Source organism: Oryx dammah, unplaced genomic scaffold (genome assembly GCF_014754425.2).
Source record: "Oryx dammah isolate SB20612 unplaced genomic scaffold, SCBI_Odam_1.1 HiC_scaffold_21, whole genome shotgun sequence".
NCBI lineage: Eukaryota > Metazoa > Chordata > Mammalia > Artiodactyla > Bovidae > Oryx > Oryx dammah.
Window position 1 is genome coordinate 48789815 of NW_024070205.1, and position 25088 is coordinate 48814902.

Consider the following 25088-nt stretch of genomic DNA (forward strand, 5'->3'; position numbering starts at 1 on the left):
TATAAAATATCTCTCTTTCCCTCTAGGGATATTTTTGTCTTAAGTCTCTTTTGTTTGATATTGTTGTAACTGCTTCAGCTTTCTTATGGCAACTATTTGCATGGTATAGCCTTTTCCATACTTACATTTGCAACCTATTGTTTGTTTATATTTGAAGTGCACTTCCCATAGGCAGCATGTAGAAGAGTCTTGCTTTTTATCAAATCCAACAACATCGACTTTTAATAAGGATATTCAGAGTACTTCATTTAATGGGAAAATCCATATGGTGTGGCCCAAAGTATTATTTTTCTGTATGTTTTCTATTCAACTCATCTGTCCTTTGTTCTCCTTTTTATTTTATTTGCTTTCTTTTGAACTTATTGAACATTTTATATGACTCCACTTAATATTCTTTTTTGGCTTTTTAGCTCTAAATCTTTGTTATTTAGTGATTGCTATAGGATTTATTGTATACATCTTTAAGTTATCACAGTCTACTTTTAAGTGATATTATACCACTTCATGTCTAGAATAAGAACCTTACAGTATTTTCATTTCTGCACTCCTAAACTTTGTGCTATTGTCAAACATTTTAATTTTGTGTGTGTTATACCCACATATTACATTTTTGTTATTTTTGCTTTAGCAGTCAATTAACTTTTAAGGAGATTTAAATAAGAGAAAAACATAAATTTATTCACATGGTTGTCATTTTCAAAACTCTTCATTCTTTTGTGTATATCCTTTGTGATGAATTCTTTCCGCTTTTTTAAGTCTGAAAAAGTCTTTATTTTCCTTTTATTCGAGAATGATACTCTGGTTGGGTGTATAACTGTAGGTTGGAAGTTTTCAGTACTTTAAGAACGTTGCTCCATTGTCTTCTCACCTGTATTATTTCTGAGAAACATCATTTTATCATTGTTCCTTTACTTGTAACATAATTTTCCCCTCTGGCTATTTTCGAGATTTTTTCTCATCATTACTGGTTTTAACCCATTTGATTATCATTTGAGTTATTAACCTGATTCCTGGCTGAGCTTTAGGTCACTGGTCACTATAACACTCAACCAAAGCAGATAATCACTTATGGGCTATTCATGTTTTAATATGATCAATTTCAGAATTCTGTTACACAAAGGCAGAAATTTCTGTAGGCACAAATCTTATTTTCTTTTAATAGAAATTTACCTTCTCTGTTAAATCTCATCTAATTCAACCAAAAGGAATTATTCCTTTATTTATAGTAGGAGTGTCCATAGGTTTCAGAAGGCCAGTGGTGTGTGATGGACAGAATCTAAGAGGACCGTGCTATTTGTTACCCCTGCATGATTTGGTTGGGGTCTCATACTAGATCATGAACTTCAACCTTTTACTCCCTCTTTTTTTCCCCTCAGATTTCCCAAGGAGCCACATGAAGGACAGATGAGGGTTTACCAGACTTAACCAGTCCTTTCTTCTCTTGTCTTCTCTCCTGTGGCAGTGTCTGGAGGCCGCAGCCGCCTGCACCTCATCGATCTTGGCAGCTGTGTGAAAGCTCTTAGCAAAAATCGGGAAGGAGGCTCAGGGCTGTGCCTCTCACTGTCTGCCCTGGGCAATGTCATCCTGGCTCTCGTCAATGGCAGCAAGCACATCCCATACAAGTAAGTGACTCTTCTGCTCGAAGAATGGGATGAAGTGAACACAGTACCAGGGCTAGTTGAGGGTTTCTCAGTCTAGTGGCATCTGGGGAGAGTTGTACTGCAGAGGTATGGACCCCACTGTCAGTTCAGTGCCGGAAACTGGCCTTCGCTAGCAATTATGTAAGGCACGATCTGCCAAATTCAAAGCTGTGGAAATACATAAATTTGCCCCAGTCCTAACATTAGGCTGCTCAAGTCAGAAATAATAGGAAGTTACCTCGCTTGAGGGCTTCAATAACAATTGCCATTGGTAGATTATTGTTGAGGCTTCCCTAGTGGCACTAGTGTAAAGAATTTGCCTGCCATGCAGGGGCTGCAGGAGATGTGGGTTCGATCCCTGGGTCAGGAAGATCCACTGGAGGAGGGCATGGCAACCCACTCCAGTATTCTTGCCTGGAGAATCCCATAGACAGAGGAGCCTGGGGCTAAGGTCCATAGGATCTCAGAGTTGGACGCAACTGAAATGACTTAGCATGCATGAACTCAAACTTTTGCCACCATTGTATGAATGCTTTATAGAGATAAGAGCAAGGGTCCTAAGATTGAATTACCATTCCCTTAGGAGTAGAGCTGCCATATCTAACCAATAAAAATATGGAATGCCCAGTTAAATTTTAATTTCAGATAAAAACCAAATATTTTCAGTGTAAGTATGTCCCCAATATTGCATAAGCTATAGGGGCACCCTGTATTTTATCTGGCAATCCTATTTAGGAGAACTGAAAAGCTTGGGGAATTACCACCCACTATCCCAAGAAAATGTTTGTTTCACTTCCAAGAACCTTTTCCTCTTTTCGGTTATGCTCCAGAAAGATGAAATTAGAACTGCTCCTATGTCTGGAATAGCCAAAAACTTGCCATATCATCTTTGGGCATGAATGACCCAGCCCTGGAGCCACCCCTCACCACCATCGCTCCAGTTCAGCTTTTCCATTGGACAATATGGTCACGGGATGAGGGGAACTCTAATTTTTCAGGCTCTGCCAAGGTCCAGCTGCACCTTTCACTAGCTATCTGAACCTTCACATCTCATGAACTGAGAGCTATAGCTATATATCTTATTTACACAACAAGGATAAAAGGCTTGTAATGATATGTGTGTGAAAGTTTTTTGTAAAGTGTGTAACACTGTAGTCAGTAACCAATAACAATAATGTGGTTGAGCCTATACCCACCTATTGAAATGGAAATAACACATACCTTACAGAGTTGCCATGAGGATTAAGCAAATATACGGTATATGGAATACTTTTTTAATCTGTAGGATTTGACAAAATAAATGTTTCTGTTGTGTTGGTAAATCAGGCAGTTTTTGCTACAATAACTGAGATTCAGTATGAGTTCTGGAGTTGTGCTTTGCCTCTACCATAAGTTGATGCCAACACTGATTTTGTTCTCCACCAGGAAGCCCATTACTAGCCTACTTTGGAGTTTAAGTAGAGATTATAAGCCGGTCTGTCTCAGTTCTTGAAATCTGGAATTCTAGGATACACCCAGAAGTGGCTTTTCGAGCCCTTGTGTGATTCTTTCCTATGAGGAAAAAAAAATTCAGTTTGAAGGTTTAGGAAGTTTTATTCAGTATCATTTCTACAGCTGAATAAAGTCAACTTGTGATTACAAGAAAGAGAGGACGGGAGGAAGGGAGGGAGGAAGGAAAGAGAGAAGAGAAGGAGGGAAAAAAATAAAGGTCTGGAAAGGTACTGTCAAGACTGAGATGTCAGAAAGAAAAGAAAGCCTTATCAGCCCTTGTTGGCTTCCCTGTCCATAAAAAGGGAAACGTGTATTAGTAAGACAACTTGTCAGATCATGATGTAGACAAAATTCAAAATACCACCTTATGAGGTCACTGACTATGTATTTTGCTTGTATATTTATATCTCATATATATATATCTCACATTGTTTCTGTGGAGCAACATGCTTTTATGGATTTCAATAAATATTTGTTGAATTGATGGTGGGGGGGATGGATAAAAGTAAGCATATGAAATTACTTTTACTTTAGATAAAGTAACTTCCTTTTGGTTCAAATTGGGTTTTACTATCAACATTAAAAATTGTTTTTGTTCATACACCAGTTAGTCACAATGACCAGCTACCTGCTCACTTGCGAGGGCTGACAAAATGTGGAAATTCCACTCACTGTTTTCTGCAGACATCTGTCTGCTTCAGCTCCCTTCTTTCCCTTCTGGCTCCAAGGGAGTGATGATTAAAGACACTCCATGTCTGAAGCAGACTTTGTTGTTCAGTCGCTAAGTTGTGTCCGACTCTTTGCGACACCATGGACTGCAGCACGCCAGTCCTCCCTGTCCTTCACCATCTCCTGTAGTTTGCTCAAACTCATATCCATTGAGTCAGTGATGCATCCAACCATCTCACTCTCTGTTGAAGTAGGCTTATAGTTAATATAAATACGGTGTCGACATAAGACACAGGCATAGAGTTGTCCCCCACCATTAGGATCCTTCTGGGGATCTTGCAGAGCTCCCCACTGCTTGGTGTCAGAAAACATGGGGGCCTGGCCACCCAGCCAGCTCTGTCCTCCCCAAACCTTCACTGGCAGTGCACTTGTATAGCCAGCTGTATCATCCCTCAGTCCTGAATGCCCATCCTTATGTGTGAGCTTTTGAAGATCGTTGCTGTAATGTTGTTTCAGATTCTCAGCCACAGCAGATAGTCAATATTTGGTTCTGAGAATGCATTTGCAAAGTGATTAATCAACGACAAACTATCCTCTTTCAAAGTGCAGGAAGATAAGGCCAAGATTTACTCAAATCACCCAGCCAGTTGGTGGCAGGATCAAACCGCATCACATTTTACAGCCTCAGAGACCTTGGCAGTTCCTTACTGATCCACTCGCCCAGCCTCATCAACTCTGTAATATATTAGCTGCCTTTGCTCTGCACAGCATGAGGTCTTCAGCACAGCAGGATGGCCCAGATTTCTTTTATCAATTCAGTACGTGCTCCAAACCCCCATCACACAGCATTTTGTTAGCATACTAAACACCTTTCCCATGTCAAACCCTGTCTCTGCAGTAAGTTCCTGAGATAGGTTTTGTACCCTTGCAGTTTTCCTCTTATTCTTGTTCACTTAAAGGAAAAAAAAAAAAGGAAAACCAGACTCCACTCTCATGACCCTCCCCCAACGCCCTCCAAAACACACAAAAAACCCACTTCATTTGTCACCCTGGGCACTTCCGTGCTTGGAACTCACATCACTTGTGTTTGCTTTTGGGAAATTAACTGGAATGTGCACAGAAGGGATAGAGCCTGTCCTTGTTTCTCTTCATCATCGTGCCAGACAGACTCTCTGTCATGTGATCAAGCCCGAAAGTGAGTTTGGATTCATTACCCATCCCAGGCACTCCCATGGGCACCCTAGGTGTGCCCTGAATGGTTTTTGACTTTGCAAATGATATTGCCTTTATAAGTGATAAATGCAAGTGCAGAATAGTTTCCCAGACACAGCCGTGACATAGCTCAGGCTCACTGGGCAATCCAAGTTCCATCAATCAATCCCAAGTGGTGACACCATTCAGAAAAGCACCCGGGGACAGGAAGGAGACCATCAAAGGCTCCAACCCCCTTGTCAGACAGGCTACATAGAACTCCCTAAGTTTGGGGAACCTCTTGTTTCGGGGAAGCTGTCATAGTCCTAAGCTTTTTGACAGTGCATTTTGCCTGTTTCCTTCCATTGCTCAGCCATTTGCTGTTCCTCATCATAGCCTTCCCCTTGGATAGATGAGAAAAAATATATAGTGGCATCAAAGCAAATTCCTATGCCAGAAACCAGCATGGCAGGCTCATATCACTAGAACCGGTACCCAGAAGGGCCACCACAAGGATCTGTCAGTGTGTACTTGGCTTTGGCTAAAAAAGTCCTGTTATGTCCCAGCTGATCTGCAGGACCAGTCTCTCCAAAGACTTGGAAATTATAACCACCACCCAGTTCTCTCAAAATAGAATTTTTGGTACCTTCTAGATGTCTGGTAAGAGGAAGTATATCCTTCACACAGTGATACTTAAAGCCTGAAACATTTTTCCTTCATTTATAGCTGTGACTCCATTTGGAGAAATAATGACTTCAATAGGTCAAATGGTCTATTTTATTATTTGCCAACAATATGCTGTCCTCTATTTCTAAACAACAGAGATGTTATAATATCCTGGCTTCCACAGAACAAGAGGTCATAGAAAGTCATTCAGTGACCGTCTAGTGTTGTATCTGTCCGAGATCCCCTTCCCAAGTCAACTTGAAGCATGGTTCTGCAGGAACAGCCCCATGATGGAACTGGTGCTCTATGCTCTTCTTCTATGGATTTGGTCTGTAGTGGAGGTGATGGCATTCCAGTTGAGCTATTTCAAATCCTGAAAGATGATGCTGTGAAAGTGCTGCACTCAATATGCCAGCACATTTGGAAAACTCAGCAGTGGCCACAGGACTGGAAAAGGTCAGTTTTCATTCCAATTCCAAAGAAAGGCAATGCCAAAGAATGCTCAGACTACCGCACAGTTGCACTCATCTCACACGCTAGTAAAGTAATGCTCAAAATTCTCCAAGTCAGGCTTCCGCAATATGTGAACCATGAACTTCCAGATGTTCAAGCTGGTTTTAGAAAAGGCAGAGGAACCAGAGATCAAATTGCCAACGTCTGCTGGATCATGGAAAAAGCAAGAGAGTTCCAGAAAAACATCTATTTCTGCTTTATTGACTATGCCAAAGCCTTTGACTGTGTGGATCACAATAAACTGTGGAAAATTCTGAAAGAGATGGGAATACCAGACCACCTGACCTGCCTCTTGAGAAATCTGTATGCAGGTCAGGAAGCAACAGTTAGAACTGGACATGGAACAACAGACTGGTTCCAAATAGGAAAAGGAGTATGTTGAGGCTGTATATTGTCACCCTGCTTATTTAACTTATATGCAGAGTACATCATGAGAAACGCTGGGCTGGAAGAAGCACAAGCTGGAATCAAGATTGCCAGGAGAAATATCAATCACCTCAGATATGCAGATGACACCACCCTTATGGCAGAAAGTGAAGAGGAAGTAAAAAGTTTCTTGATGAAAGTGAAAGAGGAGAGTGAAGAAGTTGGCTTAAAGCTCAACATTCAGAAAACGAAGATCATGGCATCTGGTCCCATCACTTCGGGGGAAATAGATGGGGAAACAGTGGAAACAGTGTCAGACTTTATTTTGGGGGCTCCAAAATCACTGCAGATGGTGAGTGCAGCCATGAAATTAAAAGACGCTTACTCCTTGGAAGAAAAGTTATGACCAACCTAGACAGCATATTCAAAAGCAGAGACATTACTTTGCCGACTAAGGTCCGTCTAGTCAAGGCTATGGTTTTTCCTGTGGTCATGTATGGATGGGAGAGTTGGACTGTGAAGAAGGCTGAGCGCCAAAGAATTGATGCTTTGGAACTGTGGTGTTGGAGAAGACTCTTAAGAGTCCCTTGGACTGCAAGGAGATCCAACCAGTCCATTCTGAAGGAGATCAGCCCTGGGATTTCTTTGGAAGGAATGATGCTAAAGCTGAAACTCCAGTACTTTGGCCACCTCATAGGAAGAGTTGACTCATTGGAAAAGACTCTGATGCTGGGAGGGATTGGGGGCAGGAGGAGAAGGGGACGACCGAGGATGAGATGGCTGGATGGCATCACTGACTCGATGGATGTGAGTCTGAGTGAACTCCGGGAGTTGGTGATGGACAGGGAGGCCTGGTGTGCTGCGATTCATGGGGTCACAAAGAGTCGGACACGACTGAGCGACTGAACTGAACTGAACTGTGGTTCAGACCAAGACCTAATCCTTGTGTGAAGAATCCATCACAGACACTCTGTGGGGCTCAGGTATCTGACTCTCTGATGCCCTTCTTCTCTCTGGAGACGAAAGGTGGAGCCCAAGGCAGTCTGCTGTCATGAGCCTCAGTGGCGAGCAAATGCCGCTGCAGGGGCCGCTTTGTGTGCATGCATGCGGAGTCGCTTCAGGCATGTCTGACCCTGTGTGACTCCATGGACTGTAGCCATCAGGCTGCTCTGTCCATGGAGATTCTCCAGGCAAGAATACTGGAGTGGGTTGTCAGACCCTCCTCCAGGGGGTCTTCCCGACCCACGGACTGAACCTGCATCTCTTATGTCTCGTCATTGGCAGGCGGGTTCTTTACCACTAGCTCCATCTGGGAATCCCCAGGGGCTACTTTAGAAAAGGTTATTGTACAGAAGTTAGGGATACTCATCCTCAGGGTCTGGAATGGGAGTCTTTCTCCTCCTAAGGCCCTACTGAGGAGTCAGGAACCAAGGTCACATTCGAGAGAATGTGGAGAAATTGTGGAGAAATGACATTTTATAAATACAGGCACCTTTTTCAAAATGTGAATACCTCATCCATGCTGGAACCCGTAGGCAGGATCTCTAGGAGCATGCTGAGATTTCGTCAGGCCTTCGTAAGAGTCACATCTCTGAAGAAGGTGGACATTCCTTTGCCTTGTCTTGAGAACTAATTTTCTCCCAGTAGCCAGTTCGATGTTGGGTTTGTCTTTGCTTTCTCAGAACTGGAAACCCACACAGTGTCTGGGAAGCTAGAGAAAGGAGCTCATGACTGATATGAGCCACAATACTCAGTTTCCCTGATTCACACAGGAGGTAAAAGATTCATTCCTTGGGACTCAAATGCATATTATTGACAAAAGGAAATTAAATAGATATTTTCCAGGAAAAATGCAAAGGGATATTAATTCTCCAGATTTACTTAAGATAGCATATAATGGAGAGGAACTCTGAGGAAGAATCTTTGTGTGCGTGTGGTATGAGACACACACATATGCATATTTAGCAACCTTTAAATGTACATTAATGCTGTATTATCTCTTCCTGATTTACAGAGAGAACATCAATTTAAAACTATTTTCACAAACTCCAGATACCAGTTTATACCATTCCCTGTTTAGAAATAAAATAACCAAAGTCTCAGGTTGCCAAGCAACTGCAGCAATGATAATTCTTAGTGTTGCTGCTTCAGAATATCCGTTTTTATACATTTTAATGACTGTTAGGATGCAGAGAAAGTGAGTTCAGAAAATCAGTGGTACGTGGGTCTCTTTTCTATGAAATTCTAGCATCTTACTTCCTTTCACTCTTCCCTCTTACCTCCGTTTGCTTCCCTGGCCAGTAGTATCTTCACATTTAATTTTGAAAACTCTCAGAGATTGATATTATTTTTTTAAGAGTTGGGGCATCACCTACCAGTAAATGAATTCTACGAGGATTATCACAGAACCATACAGGTCACTCAGGGAGAAATGAGGCTGCCTTGGACTCAGTTGGGATCACAAGCCGTTGGTTCAAACACTGGGTCCTTCTGTCACTGTCTAACACATAACTATTCACACATAAAGCTATAGGGACTTCCCTATAGCTCAGATGGTAAAGAATCTGCCTGCAATGCAGGAGACCCAGGTTCGATCCCTGGGTCAGGAAGATCCCCTGGAGAAGGAAGTGACAACCACCCTAGTATTCTTGCCTGGAGAATCCCCATGGACAGAGGAGCCTGATGGGCTATAGCCCATGGGGTCACAAAGCGTCAGACATGACTAAGCGACTAACCCACACACAGCACATAAACTCTGTGTGTCATCCTTTCAGTTCCCAGGAGGACCCCTTTCTGTCCCCTCACAGAACCTCACTGAATTGGGAGCAGACGGTTAGGCCCCCAACTCAATCATGATCCTTGGCAGCAAAGCCATAGTATATAGTTTTCTTTCTCCCTCTCAGATAATGAGCCTATGGTTTGAGGACTGAGCAGAAGTCAGGAGGCTTCTTCATTTCTTCTTGGTTTTTTGAGAGGTACTCTTTGATGTTCAATTTCTGAAACTGCCACTGCTGCCACTGCTAAGTCGCTTCAGTCGTGTCTGACTCTGTGCAACCCTAGAGATGGCAGCCCACCAGGCTCCCCCATCCCTGGGATTCTCCAGGCAAGAACACTGGAGTGGGTTGCCATTTCCTTCTCCAATGCATGAAAGTGAAAGGTGAAAGTCAAGTCGCTCATTCGTGTCCGACTCTTAGCCACCCCATGGACTGCAGCCTACCAGGCTCCTCCATCTGTGGGATTTTCCAGGCAAGAGTACTGGAGTGGGTTGCCATTGCCTTCTCCGTCTAAGACGACTAATCAGACCCTTTTCTCTCTGTATTCCAAACCAGTTGGCGAATAGATACAAGAGTATGATTAGGGGCTACCCTGGTGGCTCAGTGGTAAAGAATCGACCTGCCAATGCAGGAGGCACGGGCTCGATCCCTAGTCCGGGAAGATCCCATATGCCTCAGGGGAGCTAGGCCCACACACCACAACTGTTGAGCCTGTGCTCTAGAGCCTGGGAGCCACAACTACGGAGCCCACACTCCCTAGAGCCTGGGCTTCAGAACAAGAGAAGCTACCACAGTGAGAAGCCTGCACGCTACAGCTAGAGACTAGCTCCTGCTAACCGAAACTAGAGAAAAGTCTACACAGCAACGAAGACCCAGTGCAGTCAGAGATAAATAAATAAATAAAATTATGTAAAAAATCGTATGACTGGGAATTGAATTCTCCATCTGCTGAATCCTAGCAGAGTAGAAGGAGATCTCCTGTCGCTCCACAGACTTAGACCCCAGGACTCAGGAATGGGCAGAAATGGGGTCAGACAGCCACGTGGCTCAGGTGGAGGGATGTGTGAGCTGCAGAGGGGCAGACAGACAGACAGACAGCATTGGGCTGCACATGCCCGTGACCATATTTACCAGCCTCACCAGTCAGGCCTTTTTCCTCCTGTTGTTCATTCTCGAAGTCATGTCCCACTCTTTGCAACCCCATGAATGGCAGCACACCAGGCTTCCCTGTCCTTCACCATCTCCTGGAGTTTGCTCAAACTCATGCTCATTGATTCAGTGCTGCCATCCAACCATCTCATCCTCTGTCGCCCCCTTCTCCTCCTGCCTCCAATCTTTCCCAGCACCACAGTCTTTTCCAGTGAGTCGGCCCTTCCTATCAGGTGGCCTGTGAATATTCCTCCCAGTGAATATTCAGGACTGATTTCCTTTAGGATTGACTGGTTGGATCTCCTTGCAGTCCAAGGGACTCTGAAGAGTCTTCTCCAACACCACAGTTCAAAAGCATCAGTTCTTCAGCTTTCTCTTTTTATGATCCAACTCTCACATCTATATGTGACTCTGGAAAAACCATAGCTTTGACTATATGGCCGTTTGTCAGCAAAGTGATGTCTCTGCTTCTTAATACGCTGTCTAGATTTGTCATAGCTTTTATTCCAAGGAGCAAGCACTTTTAATTTCGGGGCTGCAGTCACCATCCACAGTGATTTTGGGGCCCAAGAAAGTCTGTCACTGTTTCCATTGTTTCCCCGTCTATTTGCCATGAAGTGATGGGACCAGATGCCATGATCTTAGTTTTTTGAATGTTGAGTTTTAAGTCAGCTTTCTCACTCTTCTCTTTCACCTTCATCAAGAGGCTTTTAGTTTCTCTTTACTTTTTGCCATTAGGGTGGTGTACTCTGCATATCTGAAATTATTGATATTTTTGCTGACAATCTTGATTCCAGCTTTTGCTCAGAAGTTAAATAAGCAGAGTGACAATATACAGCCTTGACATTCTCCTTTCACAGTTTTGAATCAGTCCATTGTTCCATATCCATTTCTAACTGTTGCTTCTTGACCTGCATACAGGTTTCTCAGGAGGCAAGTATGGTGGTCTGGTATTCCCACCTCTTCCAGAATTTTCCATTTTGTTGTTATCCACACAGTCAAAGGCTTTAGTGTAGTCGATGAAGCAGAGTAGATGTTTTTCTGGAGTTCCCTTGCTTTTTCTATTTCCAGTGGATGTTGGCAATTTGATTTCTGATTCCTCTGCCCTTTCTAAATGCAGTTTGTACATCTGGAAGTTCTCAGTTCATGTACTGTTGAAGCCTAGCTTGAAGGATTTTGAGCATTACCTTGCTAGCATTTGAAATGAGTGCAGTTTTATGGTACTTTGAACATTCTTTGGCATTGCCGTTTTTGTATTGGAATGAAAACTGATCTTTTCCTCCTGTGGCAATTTCTGAGTTTTCCAAATTTGCTGGCATATTGAGTGCAGCACTTTCACAGCAACATCTTTTAGGATTTGAAATAGTTCAGCTGAAATCCCATCACCTCCACAAGCTTTGTTTTTAGTAATGCTTCCTAAGGCCCACTTGACTTAACACTCCAGTATGTCTGGCTCTAGGTGAGAGACCATACCTTTGTGGTTATCCAGGTCATTAAGACCTTTTTTGTACAGTTTTTCTTTGTATTCTTGCAATCTCTTCTTAATGTCTTCTGCCTCTGTTAGGTCCTTGCTGTTTCTATACTTTATCATGCCCATCTTTGCATGACGAAGTAAATAAAAGGACAAAAAGTAGAGTGGGAACTTTGTTTTCATTTTTTCCAAGGGCTTAGAGATTCCTAGGGGCTTCCCTGGTACGTCAGCTGGTAAAGAACCCGCCTGCAATGCAGGAGATTCCTGTTGGATTCCTGGGTCAGGAAGGTCTCCTGTTGAAGGTATAGGCTACCCACTCCAGTATTCTTGGGCTTCCCTGGTGGCTCAGATAGTAAAGAATCCACCTGCAATGCAGGAGACCTGGGTTCGATCCCTGAGTTGGGAAGATCCCCTGGAGGAGGGCATGCTTGGAGTATTCTTGCTTGGAGAATCCCATGGACAGAGCAGCCTGGTGGGCTGTAGACCATGGGGTCCCAAAGAGTCATACACAACTGAGCGACTAAGCGCAGCATGCGCAGCTGTGAGATTCCTAATTTATGGACTTGCTGAGTCCTAGGGAGAAGGAGGAAATTGCTTCTAGTACTTGTTTTCTGGGTTTCCACTCCAATCCAGGTGGTTGGCGTGTGCAAGCGTGAGCTGTGGCTGAGGGGTGTTCTACGGTGTGAGTGTAATGACAACAGCTCATAGTCATCATTCCCTTGCTGTGCATCAAGAACTGCACTGAAGGCTTGCTGGGGATTTAATTCTCCCAACAGCCTCCTAGCATTAGGTACTACTATGGTCATACTGGTATTACAGATGGGGAAACTGCGACCAGAGGAGTAAGTGACTTGTTCTTATCTGTAGGACTGGTAGGTGACAGAGATACTTCACTGCCTCTGATATATCACCTCTTCCTGACACAGTGTCCAGAATGGCATGGTGCTCAATCAGTACTTGTTGAAATAAGGCCAAACAATGGATCAAATGTATCTACAAAGCTTGAATACGTGCAGGTGGTTGTAAGTGAAAATGTGAGTCCCAGGCAGGGGACCAGCTGTGGCTAACTGTCCATTCAGGGTCATCTCCTGGCCTCACTTTTTCCACGATGTGGCAGCGAGGAAAGTAAAATAAGAAAGATAAGGATGGGAAACAATTCCCCCTCCCCAAATCTCAGTCCAGTGGCAGGGCTGAATCAGAAATGCCACGTGAGAATGTTCAAGTTAGCAAGTGAGAGAACCTTGTGCACGGTTGACGAACACAACTCGGCTGACCTTGTTAAATGGCTCTCAGAGGAGCTCACCCATCCTGATGCCATATTCTGGGCACCACCAGCAGATGAACTCAGCAAATCTCAGCTATTTCACAGTCTTCTGCTCTTTCTTCATTTCTGTAATCTTTCTCGTGTGAGAGCCTGGAAGTTCGTATAGCCATTTCTTGTACCCTGAAGAGCTTCAGGATACTGTTCTCTGAGGACACAGGACTCCCAGACAGCCCTCCTGCCTGGCTGGATGGCCTCCTGCATGAGAAGTGTTTACCCTCCCCCATTCTGGAGACTGCAGGGCGGCACAGCCTCCTGATAAGACAGTTTCCAGCCCTCTTCCCCCTTGGCAGCAGCTTCTGCAGGTGCATTAAGACACTCCTGAGTGAATAGATTCCTGTCAGAAGAGAGAGGTCACCATCCAGTCTGGGTTTAGAAGTTGTGCTGAACACAAGAAAGGTAAGGTGGGGAGAGGCAAGAGGTGAGAATGATGGCAGGGTTGAGGATGACGGGGCGTGCGGTGATGAGCTTCCTCCAACAGCTGGCTAATAATCGCAGTTTGGGGCATTTCTACAGTTGGTAGATGAGACTGTCATCTATCGATGGGAATTTGTGAAGTGTCTTCAGGTTCCACTCCCAGAGAAGTATGTGAAACCAAATACCTGTGGTTTCCAAAAGAGAAGGATTGTGTGACAGGCTCAGGAGGTGGTGCTGAGCTGAGACCAGGGAGGCGTGGGTCCTCATGCCAGGCCCACTGCCCACCTCCAGACACTCAGGCTCTCTTCCTGCAGTTTCTTTTTTCCTTTTAGTATTCTTTATTTTGAGGGGTGCACCCCATAGCATGCAGGATCTTAGTTCCCTGACCAGAGATTAAACCCTTGCCCTCTGCTTTGGAAGCACAAAGTCTTAGCCACTGGACTGCCTGGGAAGTCCCTCTTCCTGTGCTTTTTTCCACCAGCTGACTCAGAATTACCATGCTCCTCTATCTCAGAAATGTGATAGAGTCCTTTGAGACAATGTCCCTGATAGCCCTTTAAAGAAACACGTTTCAAAGGTAAAAATGAGAGTTTGCATATAGTTCAAAACGTTATAACCCAGACTTATCTGGCAATTTTGTATCTTTGTATCTGTTTCTTGATTTTAAAAGTATGCGTCCCTTTTGGCCAAGTGGATTATAATTACCTTTTGTTAAAATGGAAGCCTCATACATTTTTCAGCAGGAGTTTGTGTGCCTGATGTATCGGGTAGCTGCCAGATACAGACATTTAATTTAAGAGACTCCAACCTGGAGTACTCTGCACAAAGAGAGAAATAACAGATTCTCTAAGGAGTGAATGACTCCACCTGCCGCCTACCTCAGAGGGACCACCACAGAGAGGGGGCGGTAGGTGAGCAGAGGGTGCTGCACCCCCGCTGTATCTGTCTGGCCATTCAAATTGTTAAAGACAAATTATTCCCATAATATGGACTTTGAATACAAGCCACAGCCTTCTGGGGCTCAGCCAGAGACATGTTCCAACCCTGAAGCAAAACCTGAATGTGTTAGATTTCATGAGACAAGGATTTTTCTTTCAAAGAGATTTTTAAGGCTGACCTTGATGATACAAATTTCACCTTACGCTTTATATCCCAAGTGATACACCAAGTTTAACTCCATTATTCATGGAGCACAGTGCTATTCTGATCAGGAAGGTGAACTCTGGCCCAAAACCCCCTACTAAAGGAGGAGTTCAAGTGCCTGATTTTGTTACAATTCTGATGGAGGCTACCAAACATGTTGTCATTGTTGTTTAGTAACTAAGACGTGTCTGACTGTTTTGCTACCCCCAGACCATAGTCTGCCAGGCTCCTCCATCTGGGATTTTTCCAGACAAGAATACTAGAGTGGGTAGGTAGCCATTTCCTCTTCCAGGAGATCTCCCCAACCCAGGGATCACACCCATCTCCTGCATTGTCAGGCAGGTTCTTTGTCACTGAGCCACAAGGGAAACCCATAACAAACATACACAAGAAATAATTTGAGCAATATGTGGCAGAATATCTGTAAGTTCTTTTATGCATTGAGTCATTATCTTTTAGTCAACGATTCACTATTAATTAAAAAATACTTACTGGACCCCTACAATACTCAAGACACTGGAAATATGACAGAGAAACATAGATGATTTCCACTCCTCGGACAATTTACAGTGTAGGGGAGATAGAGACATAAACGGCAAGTCCCCACTTGGTAATGTGTGAACACCAGTGCTTAACCGCCAGGGAGGAAAGTTGCTCAAGTAAGGCCAAGGGAATCAGAAAATCTGCAGTAAGGGCTGTCTGGGCAGGTCTTTCCTCCTGTGCGCCCACTCGCTCTCCATTCTCACTCATCTGTTTTGCAAAGTTTCCCACTGTCCATCCATAAATGCCTGAGCCATTCACAGCTGTTCTGTCTTTTGCTAGAATGATGTCGACATAGCCTGACACAAATCAGGATAAACTAGTAGGCCAAAGGCAAGACTCCAAGTCCACAGCTGATTGTTATCTTTAATGATAACTAATCATCATATCACAAGTTATATTGCTGCTAGAAGAAAACAGCCAAAGGGGGAGGGCTTTAGGTTATTTCGGGGCAAATGCACAGAGAGCCCAAGGTGCCCTCAGGTATGTGCAGGGCTCTGTGACTGTTCAAGGATGGCTTGATTTAGGCACCACTAGACGTGAGGAGGGATGGAGCATACAAATGAGTTGGGGCTTAATTCATTTAGAAAGTGTCTTGAACATTAATAGAGCTTCAATCAGAGTATCCAACCATAAATTCTCACCTGTTTCACAACTGGTTCAGGCTCAATTGAGCATTAATAGATTTTTTTTGTCCATGCAAATGAGGTGATAATTCATTTCATGTGTAATTGAACAAATTTCAGTTCTATTCATGGAGCAGTTAAGTTGTACCAAATTGTCTAATGTACCTAGTAATTTTTTAACTAAAATACAGCTGAAGTTTTATTTTGATATAATAAAGAAAGAACTCAAGAAATAGAGGTTATGGTACCTTTGTTACTGCTTTGAAGAATAGTGGACTTGAAGAGACTTTACGATACTCCTTTGGGACAGCAACCGCGATTGCTTTTTATTTCTGTTTTTCCTTACTGTTCTTTAGGTACTGTAAGGAGTACCTTAGCAGTGAAATCAGTAAAAACTTTGGGAGTTTCTAGATTTGGCTAAAAGGAAGTATTATCAGGGCCTAGTTTATAAGCATGCATTTCCCAATTCCGTGTCCCAACGTGCCAATAGAGAGTGTTAAACATGTCTGTCCTAAAAGTTCTGTGTGAGCTCTTTCCTTCAAACCATTTATCTCATGTCTCCCATTAACCTTGCCTTCCGGAAGCATAAAATCCTACACTGAGGACTAATTGTAATTGCTTGTATTGAGAAGATGTTTATGTATGTAGTTTCTCGAACAGAGTCCAGGGGAGGCCCTAAGGGCATGTGATACATCCACTGTTTTCTTCTGAGAATTCTTTTTGGTGAAGGCAGAAAAGGTTTTAGTTTCATCTATATCCACACAGGGCTTCTCAGGTGATTCATTGGTAAAGAATCCACCTGCCAATGGAGGAGATGCAAGTTTAATCCCTGTGTCGGGAAAGATTGGCTGGGGTAGGAAATGGTAAGCCACTCCAGTATTCTTGCCTGGGAAGCCCCAGGACAGAGGAGCCTAGTGGGCTACAGTCTGTGGGGTCGCAAAAGCGTCGGACACGACTTAACAACTAAACAACAACAACCCTCCACACAGCTGCCAGAATGTGCTTTTAAAACGTAATCCTGATGTCACCCACCTCTTTAAATCCTTCAGTGGCTTCTTGTTGGCTACAGGTTCAAACCCTTGTATGGCCTATGAAGCTCTTGATCATTTGGGGCAGGCTCACCTTTCTGATCATAGAAACTCTGCACAGTCTCTTGAAACCCCTATGCCCTCTCACACCCACATGCTTTGTCGATGCTGTTTCTTCTGCTTACAATAACCTGTCCATTCATTCATTCCTTCAGTGAATAGTTCCCAGGAACACGCTATGGTTCAGGATTGAGCTGGATCTCCTTCTACCTATTTCTTTTTTTTTCATCACTTTTTTTTTTACTTTACAATGTTGTATTGGTTTTGCCATACAACAACATGTATCCACCACGAGTGTACACGTGTTCCCCATCCTCAACCCCCCTCCCACCTCCCTCCCCATACCATCCCTCTGGGTCATCCCAGTGCCTGTTTCTTGTACGGTTTAATTGTGAACTGTGTCATATATACAGATGTAGAGACACATCTGCTCAGTCTATAAAATAACAAGTCAAATACCTGTGTGCCCACTGGCCAGATGAGGAAATAGATTTCAATGCCTCTAGAGGCCCCCGTGTACTCTTCTCTGATTGCACTGACCTCCCACCTTTACCAGAGGGGGCCACTGTGCTGAAAAAAGTCTTATATCTAAAATCCCCTTCCTTGCTTTACGATGTTACTGCCTAAATTGTGCCCCTAAAAACTACATGTTTAGTTTCCTCTGTTTTTGAACTTTACATAACATAGAATCATGCTCTCCCTGGTCCTTCTGTAACTTACTTATTTCAATCAGTATTTCATTTTTGATGCCCATATTGATGCGTGTAGCTATAGTCTATTCATTTTCATTAATGTATGATTTTTCATTGTGGGAGAATATCAAGAGTTTTTGATCTCCTGTTGATGGATTTCTAAGCAGTTTGACAGAATAGCCAAATTTTGTCTAATTCATTTCTGCCTCTGAAGAGATGCTCTCCTCCTTTAATTCCTTAATGTGGTAAATAACATAAATCAACCTCCTAATATTAAAAAATGTTGCATTCCTTCCTGTGTACCCTTCAAGGCTTATCTCAAATACTATATTGTCTTTAAATCCTTCTCTGATCTTCTTTCCTCCCTCCCAATTCTTTGCTCCAGAAAAGTGCTTTCCCTCTCCTAACCCACTGTGGCATTCTGTAGGTATTTCATTGTGGACACTGATATTACATTTTAATTATTTCTTTAAAAAACATATCTCTCCTATCACATGAGCTCATCAAGATGACAAATTTTTTCTCCAGATTCCTTATTATTTTTGCACAAATTTAAATTAAACCAACCTGCTCTAAACCCTACCTCTTAGTAACAGATATGAATCAGACATCTGCCTTCAACTTTAGACAGCCTGCCTCATTACCTGGTGGATCCTTTGGGCCCCTAGACTTGCACTGTGGCCATCAGAGCCCCATTCTCAGGACAAAATAGTGATGCCGGCCATTTAGAATGTGGAGAAGCAATGAAGCTATGGCCCTAGTTTCTGAATCAGATATATGGCAAAAATATATTCATTCTGTGCTAAGTCACTCAGTCATGTCTGACTCTTTGTGACTCCATGGACTGTAGCCCTCCAGGCTCCTCTGTCCATGGGGATTCTCCAGGCAAGGATACTGAAGTGGGTTGCCATGCCCTCCTCCAGGGGATCTTCTCAACCCAAGGATTGAACCCAGGTCTCCTGCATTGCAGGTGAAGTCTTTACCAGCTGAGCTACCAGGGGAGCCAGTATTCATTCTACTGGGTTATTCTGACAATTCATCAAGCATCTACAATGTATTAAGTGATATGCTATGCATTGAGGCTGTACACTATTTATGATAGTACATCAGTTAAAGTGTGCATGCTAAGTTGCTTCAGTCATGCCTGACTCTGCAACTCTATGGACTGTAGCCTGCCAGGCTGCTCCATCCGTGGGATTCTCCAGGTAAGAATGCTGGAGTGGGTTGCCATGCCCTCCTCCAGGGGATCATCTTGACCCAGGGATTGAACCCATGTCTCTTACATCTTCTGCGTTGGCATGTGGGTTCTTTACCACTAGTGCCACTAAAAGCCATATTATAAAATACATTTAAGAAAGAGGTAAGAAGTTCCAGTAAGTTGTCTGAAAATGCCTTCTCTGTCATAGATTCTTATTTACTGCCACAACTCCCCAAATGTCTAGAATTTGGCAGAAACAAATATATCATATAGTTCATCTAAGAGGTTTAGTTACCCAAACTACGTCTTTATAATAGTCATTTATTGCATGGCTTTGAAGTTGATGCCCTAAGGATTTAGTATAGAGAAGTTCCAGAATTGCATTAGAAACCTAAGGAAAAACTCCCATTGGGACTAGTTAATATCCTCAGTTTGGGGAATAGCATCCCATCTTTTGACCATAATGTAAAACTTGAGCTGCATGTTGAAAACTGTGTACCAAGAAGTACCATTAGGCTCCGTGTGGATGAGGCTTCATCAGCTCTTGTGATTAACTTTTTGCAGTAAAGGAGATGATAGTCTCTCCTTTGTATAGCCTGGGAAATGCCTGCAAGCCTTCCAACTTCTGGCTAATTCAGCCTCTACCCACTCTAGGGAAATGGACAAATCCACAGCTTACATCTCTTCCCACTGTGGTCTCCTTGACAATCAAATTCTGAAGAAAGCAAACCTCCCTGCATGATTTCTTGCTGGAATAATGAAATCCATCTCAGCCCCTGCTTGACACTTTTCTTCAGGAAAGAATAGCCATGTTCAAAAACCTGTACAATTTGACCTTTCCAAAAGCGAGAGGTTTTTCCTCACCAAAGTGATTCATTTGAGCCTATAATTTGTAAATGAAAAGTCCCAATGAAAAGAACCAAGTGACTATTCCTCTGAAAGCTCTTTGGATGAGCTGGAATTGCCCTTTGGCATTAAATCCCCTCTTCCAGACCCATTTAAAGACGCATTTCGCATAGTCTTAGAACCATGGGTAGTGTGCTTCTAAAAGCAAAGCCACCAATTTTGGAGTATTTGCTAGGTATAAGCCTAGTCTGTACAAGTATTCTCTTTCCATCTTCACACCAGCCCTAGAGGTAGATGCTATTATTTTTACCATTTTATAGATGAAGACCCTGAGAACACAGAAAAATGAAGCAAATTGGTTCCTACTCCCCCCACCTCCTCTTCCATTACCACCACCACCACCACCATCATTATTATCACCACCAACATCATCTAGTGCCAACTATGTGCCTATATTCAGTTCTTTATTTTTTTAAAGCGCATTTCATCTTCATGACAGTTCCATGGAGCCAGCACTACTAATTGACCAAAGGAGGTTTACTCCAGATTTCCTTTGTCATGGCAGCCAGGAACATGCAGAAGCAGATAGCAGAAATCTCTGCAGCCACATTTGACTCAGCACTGTTAGTGGAGCTGCGAAGGGACAAAATTATAAAGAAGCAAAGTTTGTGAGTGCCTCACTACCCCTTTGCCACTCAGTGCTGGTGCCTCTTCCTCCCAGTGAGTGCCTTCCTCACCCCCTTGACAGGTACCCAGGGCCTTTGTGATATCCAAGAATGCCCAGTGTCTGCCACTCCACCCCCATCCTCCTGTCTGTACCAGTGTTAAGAGTCCCCAGTTCCTTGGGCCTCATTCAACTCTATACCTACATCAAAACTGATCATCAAAACTGATCTACATCAAAACCAATTATCACAACTCTATACCTACATCAGAACTGTGGGTTCTCCCTTTATACTTGCTCTGTGGTAAGGTAATGTGCTCTCTTAGGTCAAATTTGTTGTGGGTATGTGTTTAGTCACTAAGTCGTGTCCGACTCTCTGCGACCCTGTGGACGGTAGCCCACCAGGCTCCTCTGTCCATAAGATTTCCCAGGCAAGAATACTGGAGTGGGTTGCCATTTGCTTCTCCATTAGGTCAAATCAGAATAGTAGTATCTAGTAATGGTCTAACAATAGACCAGAGTTCTCTCTCCATCCAACATTTCCAATAGTTGAATTGTCTGGTTTAAAAATTTTGGCCATCTGCTGGGTACTTAATGGCATATCATTATAATTTTAATTTGCATCTTCCTGATTACTAATAAAGTTGAATATCTTCTCATGTTTGTCAGTTATTTCTTCCTTTCTGTATAACTCTTATTCATATCTTTTGCTTATTTTTCTATAGAGTTGTTTAGCTTTTGCTTATCAATTCCTATGGATACTTTGTGAACTCTGGATTCTTCTATTTTGCAATAATTTCTCCTTGCATCATTTATTGAATCCCCACCCATCTCCAGTGCTCCTTTGGTCATATAACACATGTCAAATATGTAGGCGTCTGTCTCTGGATTCTATCCTCTGCCAAGACCAGACTGTCTTAATTATTTGGGCTTTTGTAATTTTTTTATAGTGTGTTCTTCATTGTATGGATTTCTACTCTTTACTATATCTTTCATTCTATTTTTTATTTTTTAATTATTTTGCTATTCTTCATCTTCCATCTTAAGATGGCTACTTAGCTTAACAATTTTCACTCTTATTTTATGATATAAGCATTTAATTCTTTACATCATCCACTGAGTACTGCTTTGTCTCTTTCCTCAAGTTTTGATAGTGATGATTATTTTTACTATTATTAGTTCAAAATGTTTTCTGTTTTTTTATTATCAGTACTTTTTTGACCTGTGAGTTATTTAGAATTATTTACTAATTTGCACAGGAATCAGTTTGTTCCTTTTGAGGCTTGCTTTTAATCATCTCCAGGGCAGGTGCAGAGCATTTGGGCTCATTTGACCATTAGTCGAGGACCCTAGGGCTTACTGGGTGGCGCTATTGGTAAAGAACACTCCTGTCAATGCAGGGGATGTAAGAGATGCATGTTCAATCCGTGGGTTGGGAAGATCCCCTGAAGGAGGGCACAGCAACCCACTCCAGTATTCTTGCTTGCAGAATCCCATGGACAGAGGAGCCTGGTCAGGGTTGGGGCGCTACAGTCCATAGGATCACACAGAGTCAGACTGTTACGCCCAGAGTCCGAGTGCCCAAAACTGAGAGAATAAGATGTCCCAGATGTCCACAGCAATGCAAAAGCATAAAGGGGTTTATTACTAGCTCGAGCCAGGGCCTAGGTTTCATCCAGCACAGTGGAATCCGACAAAGGCCCTGAGCTCTGAATCACATGTACTTTTATACAGACGGTTGTTTCTGTAACAGCATAGCTGATTGGTTAAACCATACACCCGCACGGGACTTTTAAACCTCGCATCCCTATCTGGATTGGCTTGGGTCTGGCGCAGGCGGGGGCTACAGGGATTTTTCTGATTGGTCGAGCTACACTGCCTGCGGGAGTTCCCAGAGCCTCAGCTTTTCTCAGGCCTAGCCTGCCCTTGAGTGTCTGTCCTGGCTTCTGTTTGGTCCTAACAAGACACAACTGAAGCAACGCAGCAGCACAGAGGACCCTAACATTCTTCTTCTTATTGGCCCTTTCTGAGCAGTCTGTCCAATGCTCCATGTAATAGTAAATCTTTCCACTCTGCTTGAACACAAATTATTCCCAACTTCATATGAGAAACTCTTCTCTTTCTTTCCAACACTCCTCTTTCTTTCTTTCTTTCTGTGTTTTGCCCTGAAAATTTTAGCTGCTTTGTCCTCCCCAAATTCCAAATTTTGTCTCCTCAATTCAGCCAGGTCACTGCCTGGTTCTGTTTGAGCCTCTCTGTTCTGTGGCCTCAAAGTTCTCTCTGGAGAATGAACTGGGCAAGTTCAGGCCCTGCCTTGTTTGTTTCCCTTCTCTCAAAGGTTCCTTTCTGTTGTTGCCCATTGCCTGGTATCCAAAATCAATTTTTCCCTAATATTCTGTTTGATTTTCTCATTGTTAAGAGTGTAGGATAAATCCAGGTCCTGTTTTTCCAACATGGCCAGAAGTGGAAATTGGTCATTCCTGACCTTTCTTTTTTTTTTTTTTTCTTAATTTATTTTATTTCATTAAACATCATAATCCATTTTTTGTTGTTTGTTTGTAACCTACGTTTGAACATCTTCTGCCATATGTTGTTTCTGCTGAGTCTTTCTCAAGATGCCTTGTTTCTTTGTATGTTTATTTTTGCCCAAGGGCAACTCATTTTCTTTGGCATTTTATTTGTGAGAACTCTTTGAGACCTGGGATAAAGATGGTTTACTTTAGCATTTGTATTTATTTCTACTCAATGCCTGGGATTACTACCAGTTGAGGATACTCTAAATAATATTCTCAGCTTGAAACATTTTGGGCCACCCAGGTACTGAGAATTAAGACTGCAAACCTACGTTAATTCTGCTTTTGGTTACAAATTCTGGGGATAATTTCTTTCTTCTTTTCTCAGTGCCATATTTCAAGACTTATTTCTTGTGTATGTCAGGGGGCAATTGTTGTGGATGGGGATTGTCCCATTTAAATCTTCAAGTTGGACAGGCATTGGTCTTTATATTTTTATCTATGCCCTTTGAGGCCATATAAAGCTAAGCTTGAATGTCACTTAGTTTGGTAGATATATTCAGGGTAAAAGCAAACTCCAGTTCTGCCTACTTTTCTTGAGTCCCCAGATTTGTATATACTTTTTTGCCTAAAAATTTTTTACTCTTTTACAAGCTCACCAATGCATCTAGTAAGATTTGTGAAAATATCTTATCCATAATGTCTAGTTATACTTGATAGGACGATCTTTTCAGATTACCATATTGCTTTTGGGGGGGGGCTACTTTTCTCTGTTTTTCTGTTACACATCTCTTACTGTTCTAAAATATAAATAATAGAACCACAAAATTTACTATCCAAACTGAGACACTTCTGAGAGTGAAAAATGGGTACTCAATGCTTTTAACAATCTGAAGTTAGATTAGTGAATCCATAAAATATTTCTATTGAAAAATCACCCTCAAAAATAAAATATTTTCTGATAAAAAATTTAATGTGCACCAAAGTAAAAAAAAACTGTCTGTTGTTTGCCAAGACATTAAAATAAGCAGAATAGCTGTTCTTGATACAGCTTTTTGTATTTAGGTCACCTTTACCAAGTCTATGCCTAATGTCATATCAATGGTATTTTTCTTAAGATTCTTTTTTTTTCCCTAGTGTTATCACAGAGCCTCAGCATTTTGCTTCTTCAGTTATCTAACTGCCTACCTATATATTTATGTATGTGTATTTCTTAACATAAAACTATCTATACATTACAGCTTCTATTTCTCTTGATAGAATATCATAGTCAAGTGCAAAATTATTACATAACAACCAACTATAAGTTCATTTCAGTTCAATGAGTTTCTCAGTTCAGTAAGAATTTCGGTGTTAAAGTTTCAGAAGATCTGTCTCAAAATCGATTTTGGAGCACAATGATAGAATTTTAAAGGTATATCTTTTATATTGCTTGTCTCTTGCTGTCAGATATTCATTTAGTTCCTTCCTTGCTTTGGCAGGGATCTATTTCATGTCCTCCCTATTTGCGAGTGTTGTCTTATTTAATAGTTGCAACTCTACAAACTTCAGAGGCTGAGATTTCTGTATTTCGTTTGTTGAACACTTGATTATGGATTTATGACTTTGTTTTGAACAAAGTACAATCAGAATTTAGAAGATCTGTTTCTAAAACTCCTATGCTTTTTTGTAGGACACTTAGGTAGATTTATAAAGCATGAAAAACCTGTCTGATGTCAGCAATTTCATATCATTTAAGCTAGTTCTTTAAAGTCGCAAACATTTCTCAAATCCAGTCAGTTACAGGCAGCAAAAGACAAAACTACTTACTTCCCTGATGTAATCATTGGGCTTTTTTTCCCCCATATACGCTTTTCTTGTTGTTGCTGTTTAGCCACTAAATTGTGTTGACCTCTTTGAGACCCCATGGATTGTGGCCCGCCAGGCTTCTCTGTCCATGGGATTTCCCAGGCAAGAATACTGGAGCGGGTTGCCATTTCCTTCTCCAGGGGATCTTCCTGACGGAGGGACTGAACCCTGGACTCCTGAATTGCAGGCAGATTCTTTACCACTGAGCCACCAGGGAAACCCCATAAAAGATTTATCACAACATTTTTGTAGCTCAGTTACT

General features: G+C 42.4%; 1 protein-coding gene across 1 annotated transcript in view; it reads left to right on the forward strand.

The window, feature by feature from the left end:
* Positions 1-25088, forward strand: part of KIF26B (kinesin family member 26B) — a 516667-nt gene that overhangs the window by 437762 nt on the left and 53817 nt on the right. Inside the window, exon 10 of the mRNA XM_040263613.1 lies at positions 1463-1622. Coding sequence (XP_040119547.1) covers positions 1463-1622 — 160 coding nt within the window. The remainder of the gene's footprint in view (positions 1-1462; positions 1623-25088) is intronic.